The 20,352-nt window shown below is 60.0% G+C and overlaps 3 protein-coding genes and 1 long non-coding RNA gene across 7 annotated transcripts; 2 read left to right on the forward strand and 2 right to left on the reverse strand.

Moving 5' to 3' along the window:
* Positions 1–206: 206 nt before the first annotated feature.
* Positions 207–7,897, reverse strand: LOC306799579 (uncharacterized protein). 4 transcript variants are annotated; one of them, XM_079300802.1, is made up of 8 exons: positions 7,777–7,897; positions 6,901–7,170; positions 6,645–6,771; positions 5,768–6,214; positions 4,474–5,206; positions 4,175–4,440; positions 3,463–3,570; positions 207–2,815 (listed from the first exon to the last, which is right to left on the reverse strand). In XM_079300802.1, exons 1-8 carry the CDS (start codon positions 7,798–7,800, stop codon positions 1,791–1,793), a joined length of 3,000 nt encoding a protein of 999 aa, XP_079156928.1. In that variant the 5' UTR covers positions 7,801–7,897; the 3' UTR covers positions 207–1,790. The 4 variants fall into 4 exon arrangements, with proteins under 4 accessions (XP_079156928.1, XP_079156930.1, XP_079156929.1 ...); XM_079300804.1 differs by having other exon boundaries at positions 4,175–5,206; positions 6,029–6,214; XM_079300803.1 differs by having other exon boundaries at positions 4,175–5,195; positions 6,012–6,214.
* Positions 7,898–8,518: 621 nt separating this feature from the next.
* LOC306800066 lies at positions 8,519–10,167 on the reverse strand. Its single transcript, XR_013773748.1, has 4 exons — positions 10,040–10,167; positions 9,619–9,672; positions 8,994–9,077; positions 8,519–8,865 (listed from the first exon to the last, which is right to left on the reverse strand). It is a non-coding gene; the product is annotated as an uncharacterized lncRNA (long non-coding RNA).
* A 1,330-nt stretch (positions 10,168–11,497) lies between these two features.
* Positions 11,498–15,000, forward strand: LOC306800216 (uncharacterized protein; the record flags this gene model as incomplete). Its single annotated transcript, XM_079302144.1, has 5 exons — positions 11,498–11,515; positions 12,429–12,555; positions 13,156–13,230; positions 13,427–13,513; positions 13,598–15,000. 5 exons carry the CDS (start codon positions 11,498–11,500, stop codon positions 14,704–14,706), a joined length of 1,416 nt encoding a protein of 471 aa, XP_079158270.1. The 3' UTR covers positions 14,707–15,000.
* Positions 15,001–15,716: 716 nt separating this feature from the next.
* LOC306800231 (cathelicidin-B1-like) lies at positions 15,717–19,548 on the forward strand (the record flags this gene model as incomplete). The annotated part of the gene is made up of 5 exons (XM_079302176.1): positions 15,717–15,756; positions 18,015–18,274; positions 18,968–19,072; positions 19,167–19,250; positions 19,343–19,548. 5 exons carry the CDS (start codon positions 15,717–15,719, stop codon positions 19,469–19,471), a joined length of 618 nt encoding a protein of 205 aa, XP_079158302.1. The 3' UTR covers positions 19,472–19,548.
* Between the last annotated feature and the right edge of the window lie 804 nt (positions 19,549–20,352).

A 20,352-nucleotide genomic window follows, 5' to 3' on the forward strand; every position in this document is an offset into this window, starting at 1 on the left:
TAGTCAGGACCACTCCATCCCCTGTCCTTCCCTGCTCCCCTCAGCTGCTTGTCCTTCCTGGGTGGGATTCCACAACTCTCCCAGTGGCCTGGGGGCTCTGGAGCTGCTGGCAGTGACTCCCAAACCCTCCTGCTGCTGAGAGCTGTCCTGGTCGATCCCAGTTCTGTGCCCACAGGCACCAGTGCAGCCCCCACAGCAGCTGGACATAGAGACAAATACTTTATTGATTCCACAGCCTGAGAAAGGAATTGGGAATGTCATAGAAAATGCTGCTCCCAGTCACAGCAGATGCCAGGCTGAGGCTGCTGGCCCTTCTGCTGGCCTGGGGGGATTCACCCACTGGCAACAACAGCTCAGCCATGCCCCTGGGATCACCTGTGGAGCTCTTGGATCTGGGCAGGGATGTCCACAAGGCATCAATTGCCCCCCTGTCTACCACTGGCACCCCTCCCAGCTCCTGCTGATGTGGGAGTGCTCCACACTGCAATCCCAGGGGCAGGAATTATGAGACACCAGCCCAGAGGAGCAGTGGGATGCCAAGTGTGTTCCCAGGGAGCAGGCTGGACACTGCTGTCTGTCCCGTGGAGCAGGAGGTGGCTGAGGATCACACCTGGATGTAGCACAGGTGTTCCCTCAGCTCCCAAAGCTTCCCATTGCAGCATCATCACACGTCAGGAGTGACTCAGAATGAAAGATGGGAAAAGCCTACCAGTGTTCACTGCTCAGAGAGGGACAGAGACCTCAGGATATCAAATAATTACATCAAACAACTCAAAGAAAACAAACTTGGAGAACTAAATGCAAGAGTCCCAGCAGCTGCTCCATTGGGTCAGTGTGGCAATGGCTCCAGGCGGGATGAGCTCCCTGTGCATACCCAGCACGTGGGGCTCTGGCCAGGACACTGCTCTGGTGGCTCTGGGGACACTGGAGCAGTGCCAGGCCTGGCTTCTACTGGCTGCCTCCAGGCAGGTCCCCCTCTCCCCAAATGAGGTAGCTGCAGAACTGTTTTCCCATAGGATTCATTATGGTGGGATTTTGGGCAAAAGGGGATGAGCTGCAGTTGGGAGAGTGGGAGTTTCCTCCAGAGCTGAGGGGTTGCTCTGTGCAGGCAGATCCATGAGGATCAGGGGTGCTGCTGCAGCATGGAGCTGGCTGTCAAGTATCCTAAAATCACTCTGCACCCATGCAGGATGGTCCCGAGGGTGCCTGTGGCCTCTCTGGAATATGCCAGCACAGAGTATTGGGGTTTGGTTTGTCCTGTGGATCTTCCAGTGCAAAGCTTCAGTGTTCCCAACCTGCTGGAGGGGGTGTTGGCTGGTGTCCCCAGGATGGGGGTGGCAAGGGTGGCCATGACGTGGTGGGATCTCAGAGATGTCACTCTTCATCTGGTATCTCAGGAAGCTTGGTCCATGGAGCAAAGGGCTGCTTGAGAATGCTGCCATTTCCTTTCCCTTCTCCAAGCCTTCTTGTGTTCCCAAATGCAAGGAGTCAGCTCCAACATCAGGGAATGCGAAAGCTCTGCTCCTGTTTGACCAGGACTCACCTGGTCATCTCCCAGGAAAGTCAGCTTAGGAAAAGTCAAACATCAGCCAACAGGAACGAGTCAGTGGAATGGTGAAGCATTATGGATCACTGGAGGCTTCTGCAGTTTGCTCTCTGTTGTGGTCTCCAAGCTTCCAATTCTTTCTCCAACCCAGGAAGCTCCTAAAACGCAGCAGATTCCCAGTCCCGGTGTCCCACCAGATGTAAACCCAACAAACTCGCAGCTTCTCTCCAGGGACACGCACAGCTCACAGATGTCCCAGGGTCATTTCTGAAGCCACTGCCCTGGATCCCAGCTGGACCACGGGCTGCACAGCTTTCCTGATGCAGTCAGGGAGCGGGGAGCCTTCGCCCAGCGGTGTGGCTCCCAGCAGCAGCACGTTGGGCAGGCTCGGTTTGGCGGCCTCAGGGCTGCTGTTCCCTTGGGAAAGGCTGCTCTCAGCCTCAGGAGCCCTGTGCTGCAGGGATGCCGGGACAGCAGCGGGGGGCTGGGCGCTGGCCTGGCGCTGCAGCGCGGCCAGAGCGCGCTCGTGGATCTTCTTGTGGCGCAGCAGGTGATTGCTGCGGGTGAAGCACTTGTTGCAGGAGCTGCAGCAGTAGGGCCGCTCCCGCGCATGGGTCTGCAGGTGCCGCCGCAGCGACACGGAGCAGGACAGGAACTTCTTGCAGTAGGGGCACTTCAGCTTGGAATCGGGCGGGCGCACAAAGCCGGAGCCGGACAAGCCCTCTCTGTCCGGCTCCTCCTTGGGCTGGCCCAGCCAGGCTCCCCCAGCGTGGGCGTTGCTGGCCAGCCCGTGGCCGCCGCACGGCTCCCTGCGCGGGCGGATGCGCAGCTCGGGGTGCACGTTGCCCCAGACCTTGGCCCCCAAGGCCCTGTCCTTGACGTGGATGCTGCGGTGCAGCTCCAGGTGCCGCTTGGTGCTGAAGCCGATCTCGCAGACGGGGCACTCGTAGGGCCCCTCCTTGGCGTGGCTGCGCTGGTGGATGATGAGGTTGATCTTGAGGCGGAAGCGCTTGCCGCACTCGGTGCAGGGGTGGCACCATTCCCGCACGTACCCGCGCCGGCAGTTCCCCAGTTCCCTGCTCTCGCACCGGTTCGGCTTCTTCTTGCTCTTGGATTTCACCAGCTCGTTTTTGGGATATTTCTGCATCTCTGAGCTGGGAGAGGGTGTGGATTCCTCTGCCAGCAGCTCAGGCTCCTCTTCCTTCACCTTGATGTCCTCGGGAGGAGCCCCTTCGCACGGTGTTTCATCTTCCATGGGTGAGGCTTCCTCTGGAACAGAGGCACCGTGTTGGTGCCAGCACTGGTGTGACACAGCACCAGGGCCCCTCCCTGGGCTGGCACTGCTGAGGCACCTCCAGTCCCGGGGGCAGCTCTGGGCTTCTCATGACAAGAAAGACATTGAGGGGCTGGAGCATGCCCAGGGAATGAACAGAGCTGGAGAAGGGGCTGGAGCCCCAGGAAAGGCTGAGGGAGATGGGACAGGGGCTCAGCCTGGAGAAAAGGAGGCTCAGTGGCTCTGCACAACTCCCAGACAGCAGGGGACAGCTGAGGGAATCGGGCCCCGGTCCCAGGAAATAGGGACAGGGCAAGGGGAAATGGCCTCAAGCTGTGCTAGGGGAGGTTCAAGTTGCATATTGGGAAAATTCCTTCCCCTAAAAGGCTGTCCAGCCCTGGCACGGCAGCCCAGGGCAGGGATGGAGAGCCCATCCCTGCAGGACTCCCAGGCTGAGCCCTCCGTGAGTGCCGTCAGGACCACTGGCACAAGGGACCCACTTCCAAACCCACAAGATGTTGCTGGAAAAAATAAAAGGAACCCCTGAAACTTCATTTTTCCTCTGTATTCCAAGCCCATCAGCTCTGGAAGCTGCTTCCCACCTGCCTGCCAGGCCCTGTGTCCCCAGCATAGGGTGACTCACCAGTGTCAGACTCTGCAGGGTCATCCTCCATCTCTGGCTCCTCCTCTGCCACCATCCCTGGCTGATGGTCCCCCAGGGACATCACATTCATCATCAGGATGGGGAATTCTGTTTGCAGGGAACAGGGATTTGAAAGACCAATGGAGACTTCCCAGGACCCTGCTCCAGCATCATGAACCAGGGATTGCTTGGAGTGTGTGCAAGAGCTGGAGAAAGCTGTGGCTCAAGAGCCAGGATGTGGATCAGCTATCAGGAAAATTCCTTCTGGAAAGGGCTGTCCAGCCCTGCAAAAGGCAGTGGTAGATTCCCTGTTCCAGCAGGGGTTTAGAAGCCATGTGGATGTGGCACCTGGGGACATGGGGCCTTGCCAGTGCTGGGGGACAGTTGGACCAAATGATCTCAGAGGGCTTTTCCAATCCCAGCAATTCTATGGAAAGGCTGGGAGGTGTCAGTAGTGAAGCCACACATGGACCAAAAGCAGAGGGAGGGCTGGGAGGAAGGACACCAAGGTGCCACATGCCATCACCTCATGGAGCAGCCTCACCTCACCATCTCCCCATTCCTGTGTCCAGACCCTCTTCCACTGTCCCATGGCAGCATCCCAAGGCTCCCTGGCAAGCACCAGGGCCATCCCCTCTGCCCTGGACACTGCCAGAGCCCCAGAGAGCTGGGGAAGGGGAAGTACATCCTCCCTGGCACCCCTAAAACTCACCTGGGCCAGCTTCCGTGGGCATGGGATCCTCTCCCAGAGCCTCTTCCTGCTTCATCTCCTCTGGTGCCTGTGGGGGCTTCTGGTTGTTGGGGATACCTGTCTGGAGGGGGCTCTGACTGTCCCCAGTCTGTGTCTGAGGCAGTGTCTGGCTGTCCTCAGTGTGTGCCTGTGGGGACTTCGGGCTGTTCCCAGTCTGTGTCCATAGGAGTTTTGGGCTGTTCCCACTCTGTGTCTGTGGGGACTTCGGACTGTTCCCACTCTGTGACCTTGAGGACTTTGGGCTGTTCCCAGTCTGTGACCTTGGGGACTTTGGGCTGTTCTCAGTCTGTGTCCTTGGGGACTTTGGGCTGTTCCCACTCCGTGTCCATGGGGTATTCTGGCTGTCCTCAGTCTGTGTCTGCAGGGTTTTCTGGCTGTTCCCACTCCGTGTCCATGAGGACTTTGGGCTGTCCCCAGTCTGTGTCTGTGGGGGGTTCTGGCTATTCCATGTCCATGGGGTATTCTGGCTGTCCTCAGTCTGTGTCTGTAGGGTTTTCTGGCTGTTTCCACTCCGTGTCCATGGGGTATTCTGGCTGTCCCCAGCTTGTGTCTGTAGGTTTTTTTGACTGTTCCCACTCCGTGTCCACGAGGACTTTGGGCTGTCCCTAGTCTGTGTCTGTGGGGGGTTCTGGCTGTTCCCACTCCGTGTCCATGAGGACTTTGGGCTGTCCCTAGTCTGTGTCTGTGGGGGGTTCTGGCTGTCCCCAGTCTGTGTCTGTGAGGTTTTCTGGCTGTTCCCACTCCGTGTCCATGAGGATTTTGGGCTATCCCTAATCTGTGTCTGTGGGGAGTTCTGGCTGTTCCCACTCCGTGTCCGTGGGGATTTTGGGCTGTTCCCATTCTGTGTCTCTGGGGGTTCCTGACTGTTCCCAGTCTGTATCTGTGGGGGTTCCTGGCTTTTCCCATTCTGTGTCCATGAGGGTTCCAGACCCTTTTTGTTGCTGGGCTCTTCATCCTTCTTGATGCAGGTCCGGCCATTGGACTTGGCACCATCTGCTCCCAGGGCAGAGAACAGGGGGTTTATTAGGATTTGGCTGCACCTTTATCCTGCCAGATTGCCAAAATGACCCTTGTCCCCTCTCCCAGCCCCAGCAGAGACACAAACAGCTCCAATCCCAATGGCAGAGCCGCCTCCTTGGCCCCGTGGCAGGATCCACACAGGAGAGACACTCTGAGTAACAGGCCATGAACCCCAAAGGAAACATCCCTCTGTGTCAGTTTTCCTCTCCTCCAATCCAACCCCCAAACTCCCACCTGGGCTCCAGGTGAGTTTTCCCATGGGACAGCACCTGCCCAGCTTCTCCTGGGGTGTCTTTACCCTTCCCAGCTCCTGAATCCTGCAGGAAAGAGCCCTCAACCATGGCTCTTCTCACATCTCCGCTGCTCCCAGCCCTGTCTGGGTCTGTCTGCCCCTTTCCAGCACCTCCCACCTTCCTGCCCAGCTCTCCCACTCTAAATCTAAGCCCCAAGGCTCCCCAGACTCCTCTGTTCCCCCAGGACAAGCAGAGCAGCTCCAGCCTCCTCCTCCTCCCACCTCAGTTCCCAGTTCCTCACTTTCCAGCACGTTTCCTGTCCCTCCACAGCAGGCAGGAATGTCTCTGGAAGCCCCAGTCTTACAGGAGGCCTTTCCCACTGCTCCAGACCCTTCTGAAGGCTTTGACTGCTTTTCTCTGTGGGATTCATCCGACCAAGCACAACCATTCCTCTTGGAATGAAGATTCATGGTGCTCCTGGGTGCTTTAATCCACGGGGTGAGCACTTCCTTCCTAACAAAGGCGAGATCTCCAGGAACAGCCACCTCCTCCTGGCACCCACCTGGGCCAGCTTCCATGGGGATTTCATCTCCTGGAGCCTCATCTGCCTTGTCCATCTCTTCTGCTGCCCAGGGGGGCTCCTGACCGTCCCCAGACTGTGTCCATGGGGGCTCCTGACCCTCTTTGTCACTGAGCTCTTCATCCCTCTCTATCCAGGACAGGATGTCAGGCTTGGACACGGCGTAGTCTGGGCGTGGGGCAGAGGATGGAGGGGGTTGATTAGGATTTGGCCATGTCTTTAGCCAAGCACATTCCAGAAAGTGACCCTTGTCCCCTATCCCAGTCCTGGCAGACACAAACACCTTATCCTTACTCCAAACATCTTGTCTCCAAGGCAAGATCTACTCTCAAACACAGATGCAGCTGAGGCAGAGAAGATATTAACCAGCAGAACATGAACTAAAATCCCAAATGAGGGAAAAGCTTTGGCTGGAACATTTCCCTCTAGTGGAAGTCAGGGACACCCTCCACAATCCCAGGTTGCTCCAAGCCCCATCCAACCAGGCCTTGGACACTTCCAGGGATGTGGGCAACCTGTGCCATGCCCTCACCACTTCATAGCATTCCAAACCCAGGCTACTCCATGATTCCAAGAGCTACAGCCCCCCAAGCCTTACCCAGGGACACCAAGGTCTCGTAGTTGCCCCTCATCACAGCCCTGTACAGATCCTTCTGCCAGCGCTCCAGCGTCTCCCACTCCAGCTCATTGAAATACACCGAGATATCATCGAAGGTGAGCGGCACCTGCAACGACAGGGAATTCCCCTGGAACCTGGGGCTCAGGACGCGTCCAGCCCACTATGGGGGCACACAGGAGCTCGGCCCCCAACCCTTCCACAGTCCCGCAGGATCCCCGGGAAGTGCCGCTGCTACCTTGGGGATCTCCCCGCTGGAGCTGGGGGGCAGGCGCAGGATCCAGAAGTTCCTGTTCTTGAGGAGGTTCTCCAGGTTGAGCAGGCGCTGCTGCAGCTGCCCATAGCCCTGCAGGAGGGTGCCCAGGGCGGCCAGGCCGCTGCCCAGCTCCCCGACCAGGTTCTCGCAGGCCAGCAGCCGCCGCTCCGCGCGCTCCGTGCGGCTCTGCAGCTCCCGCAGCTCCGACGGGGCCGCGCCCGGCGCCGCCTTCTGCCGGAGGCTGCCCGACACCTGCGGGGCATTCAGGGGGTGCTCAGGGAATGGGGACCCGCTCAGCACCCGCCGGCAGCCCCCAGGGATTTCCCCAGACCCCAATTCCGCAGGGATCTGGCTGCCACCCCCGCCTGCCCCTGTGCCACCTTCCCAAGCACCAAAGGGAGACCCCCTGAATAGGCACCCCAGGGGAACCCCCAGGACCAGCACCTTTGGGGGTTACCCACCTCTCCCAGGAGCAGCACCCCCGGGAGATCCCTTCATCCCTATGAACTATGCCATCTCTGGGGCATCCCGCCATCCTCCAGAGCTGTCACCCATTCCCAGGATCCAGAGGGACACCCCTGACTCCCAGAGCCACCACCCCTGGGGGTTCCCCCAGCCCACCTCCCCTGGGGGACCCCTCAATCCCCCGAACCAGCTCTCCCGGAGACCCCCCGAATTGTCACCCCTCAGAGACCACCCCATGCCACGCCCAGGACCTGAGAGACCCCCCCGGACCCCCAGTCCCACTTTCCCCGCGGGATCCCCGCACGCCCCTGATCCAGCACCGCTGCGGCCCGCCCCGTCCCGTGTCCCGTGGCGCATCCCGGCCCGTGGCCCGTGGGCCGGGCGGGCCCTGACCTGCGCGGGCCCCCGGCGGGACATGGCCGCGGCCGCCACCGCCGCCTCGGGCCCCCAGCGCGCCCGCGCCGCCACCGGGCCCACAGGGGGCGCCGTCCGCCAGAGCGGCACCGCGCGGGAAGCGGCGCCCCCTGGCGGGCGGGAGGAGCCAGAGCCGGGGCGGGGCTCGTGTGGAGTGGGCGGGGTCACACCGGGGGGCGTGACCGAAACCGGGCGGGGTCAGACAGTGGGCGGGGTCAGACTTCCGGGGTCACCACGGGCGGACCCCCGGACACCCCCCGGACACTCGCCGGGCCTTGAACTGGGGGCCCTGTGGGAGCCCAGGACCAGCCCCAGCTCCTCAGGGACCAGCATTCCTGAGGACCCGCTGCATCTCTGCGATCCGGCGTTCTTGGGGATCCGCCATTCCCCTGAACTGGGGGATCCCCATTGCTGGGGGGTCCTCCAGCCCCACCTCCCCTGAGATCAGCATTCCAGGGGGGTCTCCCTATCCCTGTGATCCAGCATTCTGGGCGATCTTCCACACCTTGAACTGACGTTCCTGGGGGACCGCCAGGATCAGCACTTCTGGAGGGTCCCCCAGCCTCATGGTGCCTGGGGTTCCCCCTGTGCAGACACCCACGGGTGGGCTCAGACCCCCGGTCTCCCCATACTCCAGCCCAGCCCAGTCCAGCGCGGGGTGGCTCTGTGGGGGTCACCCACCCTGCGTGTGTTCCCCCCAAACACATCTGCTCCCTCCGGTGTGCCGGCTTTATTTGGGGGCTTGCAAAGCGGGGGGCAGATGCCTCAGAGGCATTTTGGGGGGTGGGAAGGGCGGGGGGCTCAGCTCAGAGAAGGGAGCGGGCGGCTGAGCTCTCTCCTGGCGTGGGGCTGCTCCCTGTGTCCAGCAGCTTTCCCAGGCTCCAGCATCGCTCCCGCCGCGCTCTTGGGTGCTCGGTGACTCCTGCAAGTAGTGACTCGGGGCTGCCGAGGGGTCCCCCCGGGCCCGGAGTCCTGCCGGGGCTCCGTTGTCACCTGTCACAGCGGCGGGATGTGCCCCGGGTGTCCCGCGGGCTGGGCCGGCTCCGGGCTCTCCCTCCTGGCTCTGCCCTGCGGGAGTGAGAGGGAGAGTCAAACGGAGCCCGGGGAGAGAGAGATCCCATCCCATCCCATCCCATCCCATCCCATCCCATCCCATCCCATCCCATCCCATTCCCATTCCCGGGCAGCTCCGGTACCTCCAGCCCCTTCCCGCTCCATGCCCGCCTGCCCGGCTGAGCCGCAGCGTCCTCACGGGAATTCCAGGGCATCGACTGCGACTCCTGCGGGACAGACGCGGGTGTGGGAGCGACCATCCCGCACCCCGCATTCCCAATTTCCCTCATTCCCGAATTCCTGCTTCCCGAATTCCCGCATCCCACATTCCCAAATTCCCGCATCCCGCATTCCCGTATTCCCGAATTCCCGATTTCCTGTATTCCCGCACCCCGCCTTCCCAAATTCCCGCATTCCCGAATTCCCGATTTCCTGTATTCCTGTATTCCCGCATCCCGAATTCCCGAATTTCCCGCATCCCGAATTCCTGAATTTCCCGCATAGCGCATTCCCACATCCCGTATTCCCACATTCCCGAGTTCCCGCATCCCGCATTCCCGTATTCCCGCATTACCGAATTCCGGCACCGCGAATTCCCGCACCCCGTATTCCCGAATTCCCGCACCCCGCATTCCCAATTTCCAGTATTCCCGCATTCCCGCACCCCGCATTCCCAATTTCCCGCACCCCGCATTCCCAATTTCCCGTATTCCCAATTTTCAGTATTCCCGCACCCCGCATTCCCGAATTCCCGCATTCCCGGCTCACCTCGCTCAGCACGGAGAAGCAGCCGGAGCAGGGTCTGTGCGGCCGCCGCCGGCCCTGCGGAGGGAAGGCTCGGTTCGGCTCGGCTCGGCTCGGCCCGGCTCGGCTCGGCTCGGTTCGGCTCGGCTCGGCTCGGCTCGGCTCGGCTCGGCTCGGCTCGGCTCGGCCCGGCTCGGCTCGGCTCGGCCCGGGATCCCCGGAGCGCGGGGCGGGCGATGCGGGCAGCCCCGGGCGCAGATGGGATCCCCGCGGAACCCCGTCCCGCCGTGTGCTCCCGGTGCTCCCTCGCCAATCCCGGGCACCGGGAACGCCGAGCGCAGCCCCGCAGGGACGGGGGAGGCTGGAAAAGCTGCGCGCGGGATTTGCTGGCGGTGCCGACATTCCCCGTTATTCCCGGTTTGGCCCCTCTCCATACATTACCCACCTCTCTCCCGCGTGCCATCCCATGGTCAGCTCCGGCTCCGGCCACTCCGGCCACGGCCACGGTGACAGCGCAGAGCAGCCACAGCCTCATGGTGCCACCGCCGCTGTCCCGAGCCCCGCCTGGACATTGACCCCATGTCACCAGGGTGAGCCCGGAAAGGTCAGCGGGAGCTGCGGGACACAGCCAGAGGAAAGGGACAGTGCTGGGAAGGGATGAGCTGCAGGAAACTGCTCCCCAAAACTCTGATTTGGGGGTCCCGCTCTTCCTGCTCTGCTCTCATGGAGTCCTGGAATGCTGGGATGGGAGGGAATGTGAGGATCATCCACCCAGCCTGCTATCAACAGCTCTCCCACATCCTTCCCCACAATTCCAGCCGCTGGGATTGTCACCCAGCCTAACCAGACTCACTGAATCCATTTAGAGACAAGCAATTAGTCCTGGCCACTCCCGAGGATCCCTAGGATTTGCTGGAATTTGATTCATTCCCCATTTCTGGCTTTTGGTGGCACAGATGGGAAGGGTGCAGGCAGCACAGGGGAATTCCACAGGGAATTCCAGGGGATGGATGGAGACCGCACGGGGCTTGGTGGGAAGGGAATCGTGGAGAAACTGCACACGGGAGTGTGAGAATTGATAAAAGATTCCTGTCAATCATAAAAGTATCGGGGTTTGTATAAACCAGAATACTCAGGTCTGAAATGAAGCATGACACTAAAGAAAGGAAAATATACGATTGAATGATTTTATTTTAAATATTTTGTTTTCTAAATAAGTTGTACCTGCTGACAGCTTGCAAAACAAGGCGTTCACACAGCCCAGCAGATTCTGCAGAATCAGATTTCCTGTCTTTGTGCGATCAATCACACAAAAAGAAAACTCTGCTAAAGATCAGACTTCCCAATTCCTCTGTTTTGTATCTACCCAGACCAGATGGTTCCATGACCAATTGTCCCAAGAGCTGTCCCAGGGAAGTTTGGAAGTTTCTTTGCCACCACTGCTTACCTTGCAGAATTACTACAACAAACCAATAACAATTATTGATTACTGCAAGGAAAACCATCCTATAAAAAGGGAGCTGCAAACCAAGCTGGGTGTGAGCGCGGAGCGGGCGGTGACCCCTCGCGTATATAAAATAAAGCAATGTAAATTTTGCTGGGTATCCAGACTTTGTTTCTCATGTATAACACAGGGAAGGGCTGCCCAGCCGTGCCACAGCCGCCATGGCAGGGCCGCATTCCCCATTCCCGAATTCCCGGCGGGATCCGGGCCCGCCTCACGTGCCGGGGTCACGGCGCCGCTTCCGGGGCGCCGCTTCCGGCGGCCGCTCATGGCGGCGCTTCCGGTGTGGGCGGGAGAAATACCGGAAGCGCGTGCGGGAGAGGCCGCGGGAAGTGGCGGCATCCCCCCGGAACCTCCCGCGCCCCCCCCCCCCGCGACCCCCGGGGCTCCCCGGCCGCCATGGCGGGGCAGGCGCAGGTAGGAGCCGGGCCATGGTGGGAGGAGTCCCGAGCCGCCCGAGCCGCCGCCCGAGCCGTCGATGTCCTGTCCCTCCCGCCCCCCCCATCCAAGGGGGTCCCGCAGCGCCCCCTCGTTACCTGCTGGCGGGGCTGGGCCTCCAGTGGCCAGGGACCCCCACCTCAAAATCCCAAATCACCCCCCCACATCACCCCCATCACAACCGCGATCCCACCCCATCACCCCCTTCGTTGCCCCCACTCCCATGAAATTCTCCCCTGAAGACCCCCTATCAACCCCCACCCCATCCCTCCCCACCCCGTCACCTCCCAAAATCCCCATCACTCCCAAAATCCCAATCAGCCCCAAAAAAACCCATTTCACCCCACCTCCATTGCCCCCTCAACCCAAAGCCCCCATCACCCCCCCATGTTTTCCCCCCACATCTCTCCCCTCCCTCTCTCTGCCCCCCTGTTCCCCTGTCCCCACTGGGATTGCACCTGAGGGATTTCCTGGGATGGTCCCTGGGGGGGTCACAGGGGGCTCCAGGTGAGCTGGACTATCCCAATCCCATGGGGATCATGGAGTGCTCCTGGTAGGAATGGTACAATGCCACATTCTGGTGTTTGGTGCTGGATTCCAGCCTGTCCTGCTCCCAGATCCAGAATTCCCATCCTGGTGGGGAATGCACCTTCCTGGGACAGTCCCACCCATGGGATCATGTCCTGGGGGCTCCTTTGAGCTGGGGAAGGCTTGGGAGGGAGGCTGTGATCCCTGAGGGAGGATTTGATCCCTGAGGAGGCTGTGATCCCTGAGGAGGCTGTGATCCCTGAGGACGATTTGATCCCTGAGGAGGATTTGATCCCTGAGGGTGATTTGATCCCTGAGGAGGATTTGATCCCTGAGGGTGATTTGACCCCTGATCCCGTGGCAGGAGCCGGTGACCTTTGAGGACGTGATGATGTTCCTGAGCCGGGCCGAGTGGGACGCGCTCCCGGAGGGGCAGCGGCAGCTGTACCGGGACGTCGTGGCAGAGACCTACGAGCTCCTGAGCTCCCTGGGTAACCCTGGCCATCACCCTGGCCATCACCCTGGCCATGGCTTTCCTCAGATCCCTCCCCAGGCTCCCAGAGCACTGAATCCCAGAATCCCAGAGTGGCTGAGGGTGGAAGAGGCCTTGGAGATGGCTGAGTCCTGCTGTTCCCCAGCACTGCCAAGGCCACCACTAATCCGTGTCTCCAAGTGCTGCATCCACACGGCTTTCCAATCCCTCCAGGCTGGACAACCCCTCCCATGAGGAGTTTACCCTTATGGGGGCTGATCAGGAAAATGCAGGATTTGGGTGTGGGTTTGAGCACCCTTGGAAATGATTCCCTAAATCAGGGAGCAGGATGGGATGTCCCACCTTGGGGAGCTGCTCCCAGGATGAGCAGGAGACATTCCCTCGCTGGGAAGGCCTGTCAGTGGAACTGGAAGCTGCCTCCCACACTTCCATCAGCGCTCTCAGAAATAAATCCCTCTCTGGCAGCAGCTCTGGTTCCTCCCTTGCTTTTCCCCCGTCCCAGAGGTGTTGCCATGCATGGTGAGGCACAGCTGGGGTGTCCCAGGCCTTGGTTTTCCCGTGATCAGGGACAGTACAACTCTCTCTGTCCCATTCCCAGGTTATCCAGGACCCAAGCCCGACATCCTGCACCGGCTGGAGCGGGGGGAAGAGCCCTGGATCTACCTATCCCCAGGCGAGCAGCAGCATCCCCACCCTGTGGGATGGAGCCTGCATCCAGGATGGGATCAGGACTCCTTCCTCCATCCCCATGGCCAAGGAGCAGCTGAGATTCCTGGTGAGGACAAGGACAGGGCTCTTCCTTCATTCCCATGGCTGTGGAGAGTCAAGATTCCCGGCCAGGCTGGTGACATTCACTGTTTTCCCTGCAGAACACACCAAGAGCTGGCTGGAGGAGCCTTCCTCTGACTGGTGGCCTGAAGACAGCAGGTACCAGGAGCCAGAGACCTCGTGTCCAGGTGAGTCCTGCTCCCTCCTGCTCCCTCCTGCTCCAGCCCCACCCCTGGGCTACTCCCACTGCTTGGCTCTCCTGATGTCTGCAGAAGTTGGGATGTGGAGCTTGGACAGTCCCAGACCAGGAAGAAAGGATGTTCCTCTCCCTGCTCCAGCCAGGAAGGATCCAACCCCTTCCCACCCTCTCCCAGCAGGGTGGAGCACATTGTGGGGTCTCCAGGACAGGAGGTTCCAGAAGTTTGACTGTCACAAGGGAAAGAGTGAATCTGTGTCGGTAGCAGACAGTGGAGTGGGGACCCAAGCCCAGCCATGGCTTGTGAAGGAGGAAGTGGAGGATAAACCTGAACTCGTGGAAGACCTAACCCAGAGTGAGACACTCCTGCTTAATTCCATGATGGAACAGCAGAGCCTGGCTCCTTGGGAACAGCTGTGGGATGACCACGGGGAGCAAAATCACGGGAACCCCCAAAACCACGGACTCACTTTGGGAGAGGCGACGCTTCTATCAGGAGCCGGGGAACTGAGGGTGGAGGAACGGAGAGCGGCGGCAGCCAAGGACCACAGCTACTGCCTTCGGAGCGAGCCGGCAGCGCCCCGCGCCCCCCGGCGCTGCTCCCTGTGGGAACACAACTACTGCCAGCAGCGCCGCACCAGGAGGAGCCGGCTGGCGCGGCAGCGAGCCCGCTGCAGCAGGGCGCTGCGCAGAGCCAGGGACGTCCTGCGGCGCTACCGGCCCTACCGCAGGCCGGGCCTTCCCGGGAGAGGCTGCACCGGCTGCCGCGCCGCCGCCGTGCAGGGGACGAGCCCCGGGGCTTGCCCCGACACGGATGAGGCTGAGCCGCGCGAGATCCGCAGCGCCGGGAGCGCCGAGGGGGTGACAGTGGGCACGCCAGGTGCCCCGGAGGGGATTTTGGGAAGTGGGGCTTCAACCCCCGCCCCAGTCGTGGGTGAAGGGGTGAGGAAAGGAGCAAAGGCTGCGGAGGATCCCGGAGCCAATCGGGAGTTGGAAAGACGCTCAGGACCCCGGAAATCCCGGGTGTCGGTGATCCAGGACATGATCCAGGATGTGCTGAAGGTGGTTGGGTACATGTTGGAATCCCTGTGCCAGAGATTCGAGGTCCAGGGGTTCTCCCAAGTGAAGAGCATCTGGCCCATCGTCATCCAGATCGACAACTTGACGGAGATCGAGAAGCCCTGACTCCCTGGAGGGAAACTGGGATGGGATTTCCTGAGGCACAGCACTCAATCTCCCCAATCCATGGGGTTCAGGAGGACAAACATGGCAGAGGAGGATTGGGGGAGGTAAAACTGGGAATGTGGGGCCTGTCATGAATTGGGATTGATTGAGAGGCTTTGGAGAAAAGCAGTTATGGGGACAGAGGGAAGCTCCAACAGATTAAAGCAAAGTGAACACTATGGATTCATCCACTTTCCCATTTTTCCATGTAAATGGGGGTGGCATGTGGAAAATCTGGGATGCCTGAATTAGGGGTGCTCCCGCCATTTTGGTTTTGGCAGTGGGATGTTCCTGACAGCTGTGGGCTGTGGGGTGTTGACTTTGGGGCTCCCAGCATTCTCATTCCAGCTTTGAGGGAGCTGGAGGTGCTCATCCTGGGGAAGAGGAGGCTCAGGGGGCACCTTCTGGCTCCCTGCAATTATCTGGAAGAAGGTTGGAGCCAGGAGGGGGTCTGGCTCTGCTCCCAGGTGACAGGACAAGAGGGAAGGGGCTCAAGAGGAGGTTCAGGTGGGATATTGGGAATATTCCTCCTGGAAGGGGCTCTCCAGCCCTGACACAGCAACCCAGAGCAGAGGTGGAGTCCCCATCCCTGGATGGATTTCAAAGCTGTGTGGATGTGGGCACACTTGGGGACTCGGGCACCTGTGAGGGCTTTGCTGATATCAACAATTCTGTGATTCTGCAATGACATTCCCGCCTGCGGGTGCTGGCGGACGGTGAAACGGAACTTTAAAGCTAATAAAACCGGTGAAATGTCTCAGCAGCCACTTTGTCCCGGTTCCAGACGTGCTTTGAGGCCAGGGCTTGCCGTCCCCTTCCCCCATTCCCGGGTTCCCCTCACGACCCCCGACCCGCAACGCTCGCGGAAGCGGCGGCAGCGCCGCCCAATCGCAGCGCGATCTGCACGTCACGTGCCGCGCTCCGCCAATCAGCGCCCGCCGCGCGCCCCGGATGCTGTACGTCTTCCGAACATGGCGCCGCCCTGTGAGCGCGAGAACGCGCCACTTCCGGGTTAAACCGCGAGACTGTATTGGGGGCGTGGCACAAACCGGAAGCGTGCGTGTGTTGTCGTGCGTGGTCTGCGTGGTCACGCTCCCTTCGCCGCGGTTGCCATGGTGACCAGGGCGGTGCCGTTGCCGTGGAAACCAGGGACGCGCCGCGGCCCGGAGCAGGAAACGGGGACACGGAGGGACCGGGAAGGGACCGGGCGGGGACACGGAGCCAATGGAGCGAGTCCAGGGCTGGAGCCAGGCTGGGAGAGCTGGGAATGTTCCCTGGAGAGGAGAAGCTCCAGGGAGAGCTCAGAGCTCCTGAAGGGATCCAGGAGAGCTGGAGAGGGACAAGGGATGGAGGGACAGGACACAGGGAATGGCTCCACTGCCAGAGGGCAGGATGGATAGATATTGGGAATTGGGAATTCCTGGCTGGGATGTGGGGACGGGCTGGCACAGGGTGCCCAGAGAATTTATGGATCCTGGGCAGGGCTTGGAACAGCCTGGGACATGGAAGGTGTCCCTGCCCATGGCAGGGGTGGTATGGAATGGGATTTTTGCTCCATTCCAACCCAAACCACTCCAGGATAATTCCATGATGGACCAGCCCTCCCTGCAGTATCCCAGAATCTCAGATTTGTTGGGTTGGAAGGACCTTAAAGCTCATCCAGTGCCACCCTGGGAACCTTCACTGCCCAGGTCGGATCAAAGTCTGGCTGTGGGAACAGCTCCAAGACAAACCCGGGGCTGTTCTGGAACGAGGAAAGGCAGCAAAATCCAGGGAAGAGCAAATAAACCCTGGATTAGATTTATGAGCAGGGAATTTCCCCAGCTCAGGGCTCAGGGTTTGGGTTTGGGCAGGATTTATTCCCCTTCCAGTCAGCGGTGGGAGATTGCTGGGAATCACAACTTCCTGATGATAACTCACTGATTTTTTTTCCCCTTTTTATTCCCCAAACAGCCTCCAAGGATTTTGTGGCTTTTTGGAGCCTGCTCAGAGCCGGCACAGGCAGCTAAAAATGAAATTTATATATATGACATCTATTTTACTATTATTATTATTATTACAATATATAAAAATATTCTTGATAATAAATATATATACTATGATATATTTTATTATGATCGTTTCAATATATTTAATATATTACATCTATTTTGAAACTCTTGATCTTGCTGTTAAATCCCAGTTGGGATACACAGGGAAAATGGGAATAACTGAGGAGCTGGGAGGAATTCAGAGGAAATTCAGAAGGAATTGAAGAATTTGGAAGGAATTACAGAATTTAAAGGGAATTTGTAAAGGAATGGGAGACACTTTGGAAGGAATTGGGAAAGACAAGGAGGAAAGCAGAGAGACCAATCAGTCCCTGGGGCTGTGTTGGAATTTCCATCCCTGGAGGTTCTTGAGGGGAGCCTGGATGTGCTGCAGGATAATCCCCCAGGTCCCTTTTCCTGGCTGCACCTGGAATGTTCCAGGGTCAGCTGGGGCTGTGCTGCTTCCATCCCTCCCTGGGGAATTCCAGCTGCCATCCCTGGTGTCTTTGTCCCCCTGTGATTTATGTTTTCTGTGGTCTCAGCTCTGAACCTGCTGGGTGGCTCCAGGGCTGCCTGGAGTGAAGGTCACCCTCAGGGCAGGATTTTGGGTGTTCTCCTGGAGCTGCTCCCCTGGCAGAGGGTGGCCACTCCCTTGTTGGATGTTTGGTGGAACCAAACCCTGTTTGCAGAGAGGGACAGGCCATAAATCACCCCGGGGCTGGAAAACCCTGCCTGTCTTCAGTCAAGGAAGTGCTGAGGGGAAAAGTCATCAGGGGCCATCGAGTCCAATCATCCCCAGCTCTGCCAGGCCACCCTGGACTGTGCCCCCAAGTGCCACATCCACAGGGATCTTAAATCCCTCCAGCCATGGGGACTCCACCACAGCTGTGCCAGGGCTGAAGTGCTTTTTTAGGGAAGGAATTATCCCAAAATCCACCCTAAACCTCCCCTGGCTCAGCTTGAGGCCGTTCCCTCTTGTCCTGTCCCCGTTCTTGGGAGAAGAACCTGACCCTTACCTGCTTCAGACCTTGATCCCCACCATGCTCTGGACCACTCCCATCCATGTGTCACCACTGTCACCCCCATGGCAGGAGCACCCCAAACCCTGTGCCCGAGGGTGACCTGGGGACCCAGCGGGCTGGGCTGGGCTCCTGGCCAGATTCATCCCACCTGGAATGTCCCTCTGTCCCACCCCTGGTGGCAGCTGCCATAAAAGCTCCCCTGGCTGGGTGGGAGCAGGAGCAGGAGCTGCCATGGGGCCGAGCCGAGCGCCGCCGCTGCCGCTGCTGCTGCTGCTGGGCTTGGGGCTGGCTGGAGCCTCCACAACGGGGCCACACGGATCCACAGCAGCACAGCATGGATGGGAAGGAACCTCAGTGTCCCCACCGGGGTCCCTGAGCTATGGGGACGTGGTGGCAGCGGCTGTGGGGCTGCTCAATGCCAGGAATGTCAGTCCCTACGTCCTGCGGCTCCGGGAGGCTCAGCCCCGGCCCGGCTGGGTGAGTGCTGAGCTCTGCCTTTCCAGGGGAAACTGGGCAGTGCTGGAAATGTCCCTTTTTGGGGTGGATCTGTCCCTTTTTGGGATCTGTCCTGTTTTGGGTCTGACCCCTGAGGGATTGAGCACAAGCTGGGGCTGAGCCTGACCCATTCCAGGCTGGATGTGGCCCCTCTTGGGGCTGGCTCTGGCCAATTGCGGGGTCTGTGGATCCCTGATGGATGCTGTCCCTTTCTGGGAGGCTCAGCCCCAGCCTGGGTGGGTGAGTGCTGAGCTCTGCCTTTCCAGGGAGACTCCAGAACTGGGAAGAGATAGATCTGTCCCTTCTCAGGGTGCATTGTCCCTTTTTGGGGTGGATTTATCCTGTTCTGGGTCTGACCCCTGAGGGACAAGTTGGGGCTGAGTCTGACCCATTCCAGGCCCGGGTAGGTGAGGGCTGAGCTCTCCCTTTCCAGAGGAAACTCCAGGACCGGGCAGTGCTGGATTTGGCCCTTTTTGGGGTGGATCTCTCCCTTTTTGGGTGGATCTGTCCCTTTTTGGGTACAGATGCCCCTGTTTTGGGACTGACCCCTGAGGGATTGAGCACAAGCTGGGGCTGAGCCTGACCCATTCCAGGCTGGATGTGGCCCCTCTTGGGGCTGGCTCTGGCCAGCTGTGGCATGGATGGATCCCTGATGGATGCTGTCCCTTTTCCCAGCCCTCAGACCTGCAGGGCCGGCAGGAGCTGAGCTTCACCCTGGAGGAAACCACGTGCAGGACACCAGGAACGGCCAGTGGCAGCTGCGGGAGCCGCTGGCTCGGGGTGAGGCTTGGTGCTGTGGGAACTGGGGATTCTCCAGGGGGGAAACTGAGGCAGCAGGGGGTTGGGCTCTGCTGTGTCCCCTCTGTGCCCGCAGGCGGTGACCTGGTGCCAGGGCTCCGTTTTCCTGGAGGGGCAGCAGCCCACGGTGGAGCTCTCCTGTGAGAAGGCTCCAGCCACGGTAAGAGGGGTGGGAACGGCTCCGTGTCCCCCCGGCTGCTGGGGGTCCCCTCCTCACCTGCCCCGAGTCTGACACCCTCTTTGTCTTGCCAGTTTGGCCGGATCTGGAAATCCAAGCTCAAGGGTTTCTTTGGCAAGGTCAAGCAGCGTTTCCAATCCTTCTTCCAGTGCGGCCGGATTTGGATCCGGGACAGGCTCAACCTCAAGGCACCCAAAGCCTGAGGGGTGGCCCTGCTGTGTCCCCACCCTGTGTCCCCTCCCTTTGTCCACTACCCAGGTGTTTCAGTGCCAGTAAAGGTCCCTGCATCACTTCTGGTGTCACTCTGAGTGTCCCTGCACCCCAGTGGGGACCCCTGAGCGCTCCCAGACCCCCAATTTCCCCCTTTGTTCATCCAAGGAGCTGTGAGAGCTGGGAACACCCTGGGGGTCACGAGTGGGGGTGTCACGAGTGGGGGGCGCTCACTGGGGCAGATCTGGGGTCCCTCCACCTCCGGAAAGCTGTGGAGAGGCAAAGGGACCCCCCTGCAGGTGCTGCCAGCTTGGGGACCCTCAACAGTCCCTCCCCAAATCCAGCTGCTTCCAGCTGCTGTGCTGCCACTGTCACCATGAGGGGACACGAGGATGGGGATGGTGGCAGAAGGTGCCAGGGGGAGCAGGATCAGCTGCCCCAAAATGGGCACAAGACGGGCACCGCCGGGGTCTCCTCCTGTCCCCGGCCTCCTGCAGGGACTTGGACCCCTGGGATTGTCCTTCCCTGTCCCCAGCACACCTTGGGGGTCCCCACAGAGGTGTTCGTGGGGTACAGATCCACAGGAATATTGGGAGGACAGGAGGAACACCCCCAGGGGGCTGCAGCCATGACTCTGCTCCAACCACTTGTGGGGCACAGGGGTCCCTGAGCCCCCCAGCTCTTCACCCACAATGTCCCTGCCCCAAATATGGCCCATCATGGGGGTTCCCTCGGGACCTGAAATCCCCCCAGCCCCTCCTTGCAGCTCCCTGGGGGGCTCACAGTGTCCCCTGTGTCCCCCATCTCCCTTTGACATCACTGCTGGTTTGGGGGGAACACGATGCATTGAGGACAATGCCACCATGGGGACAAT

This window comes from Erithacus rubecula (genome assembly GCF_903797595.1).
Source record: "Erithacus rubecula genome assembly, chromosome: 3".
Lineage (NCBI taxonomy): Eukaryota > Metazoa > Chordata > Aves > Passeriformes > Muscicapidae > Erithacus > Erithacus rubecula.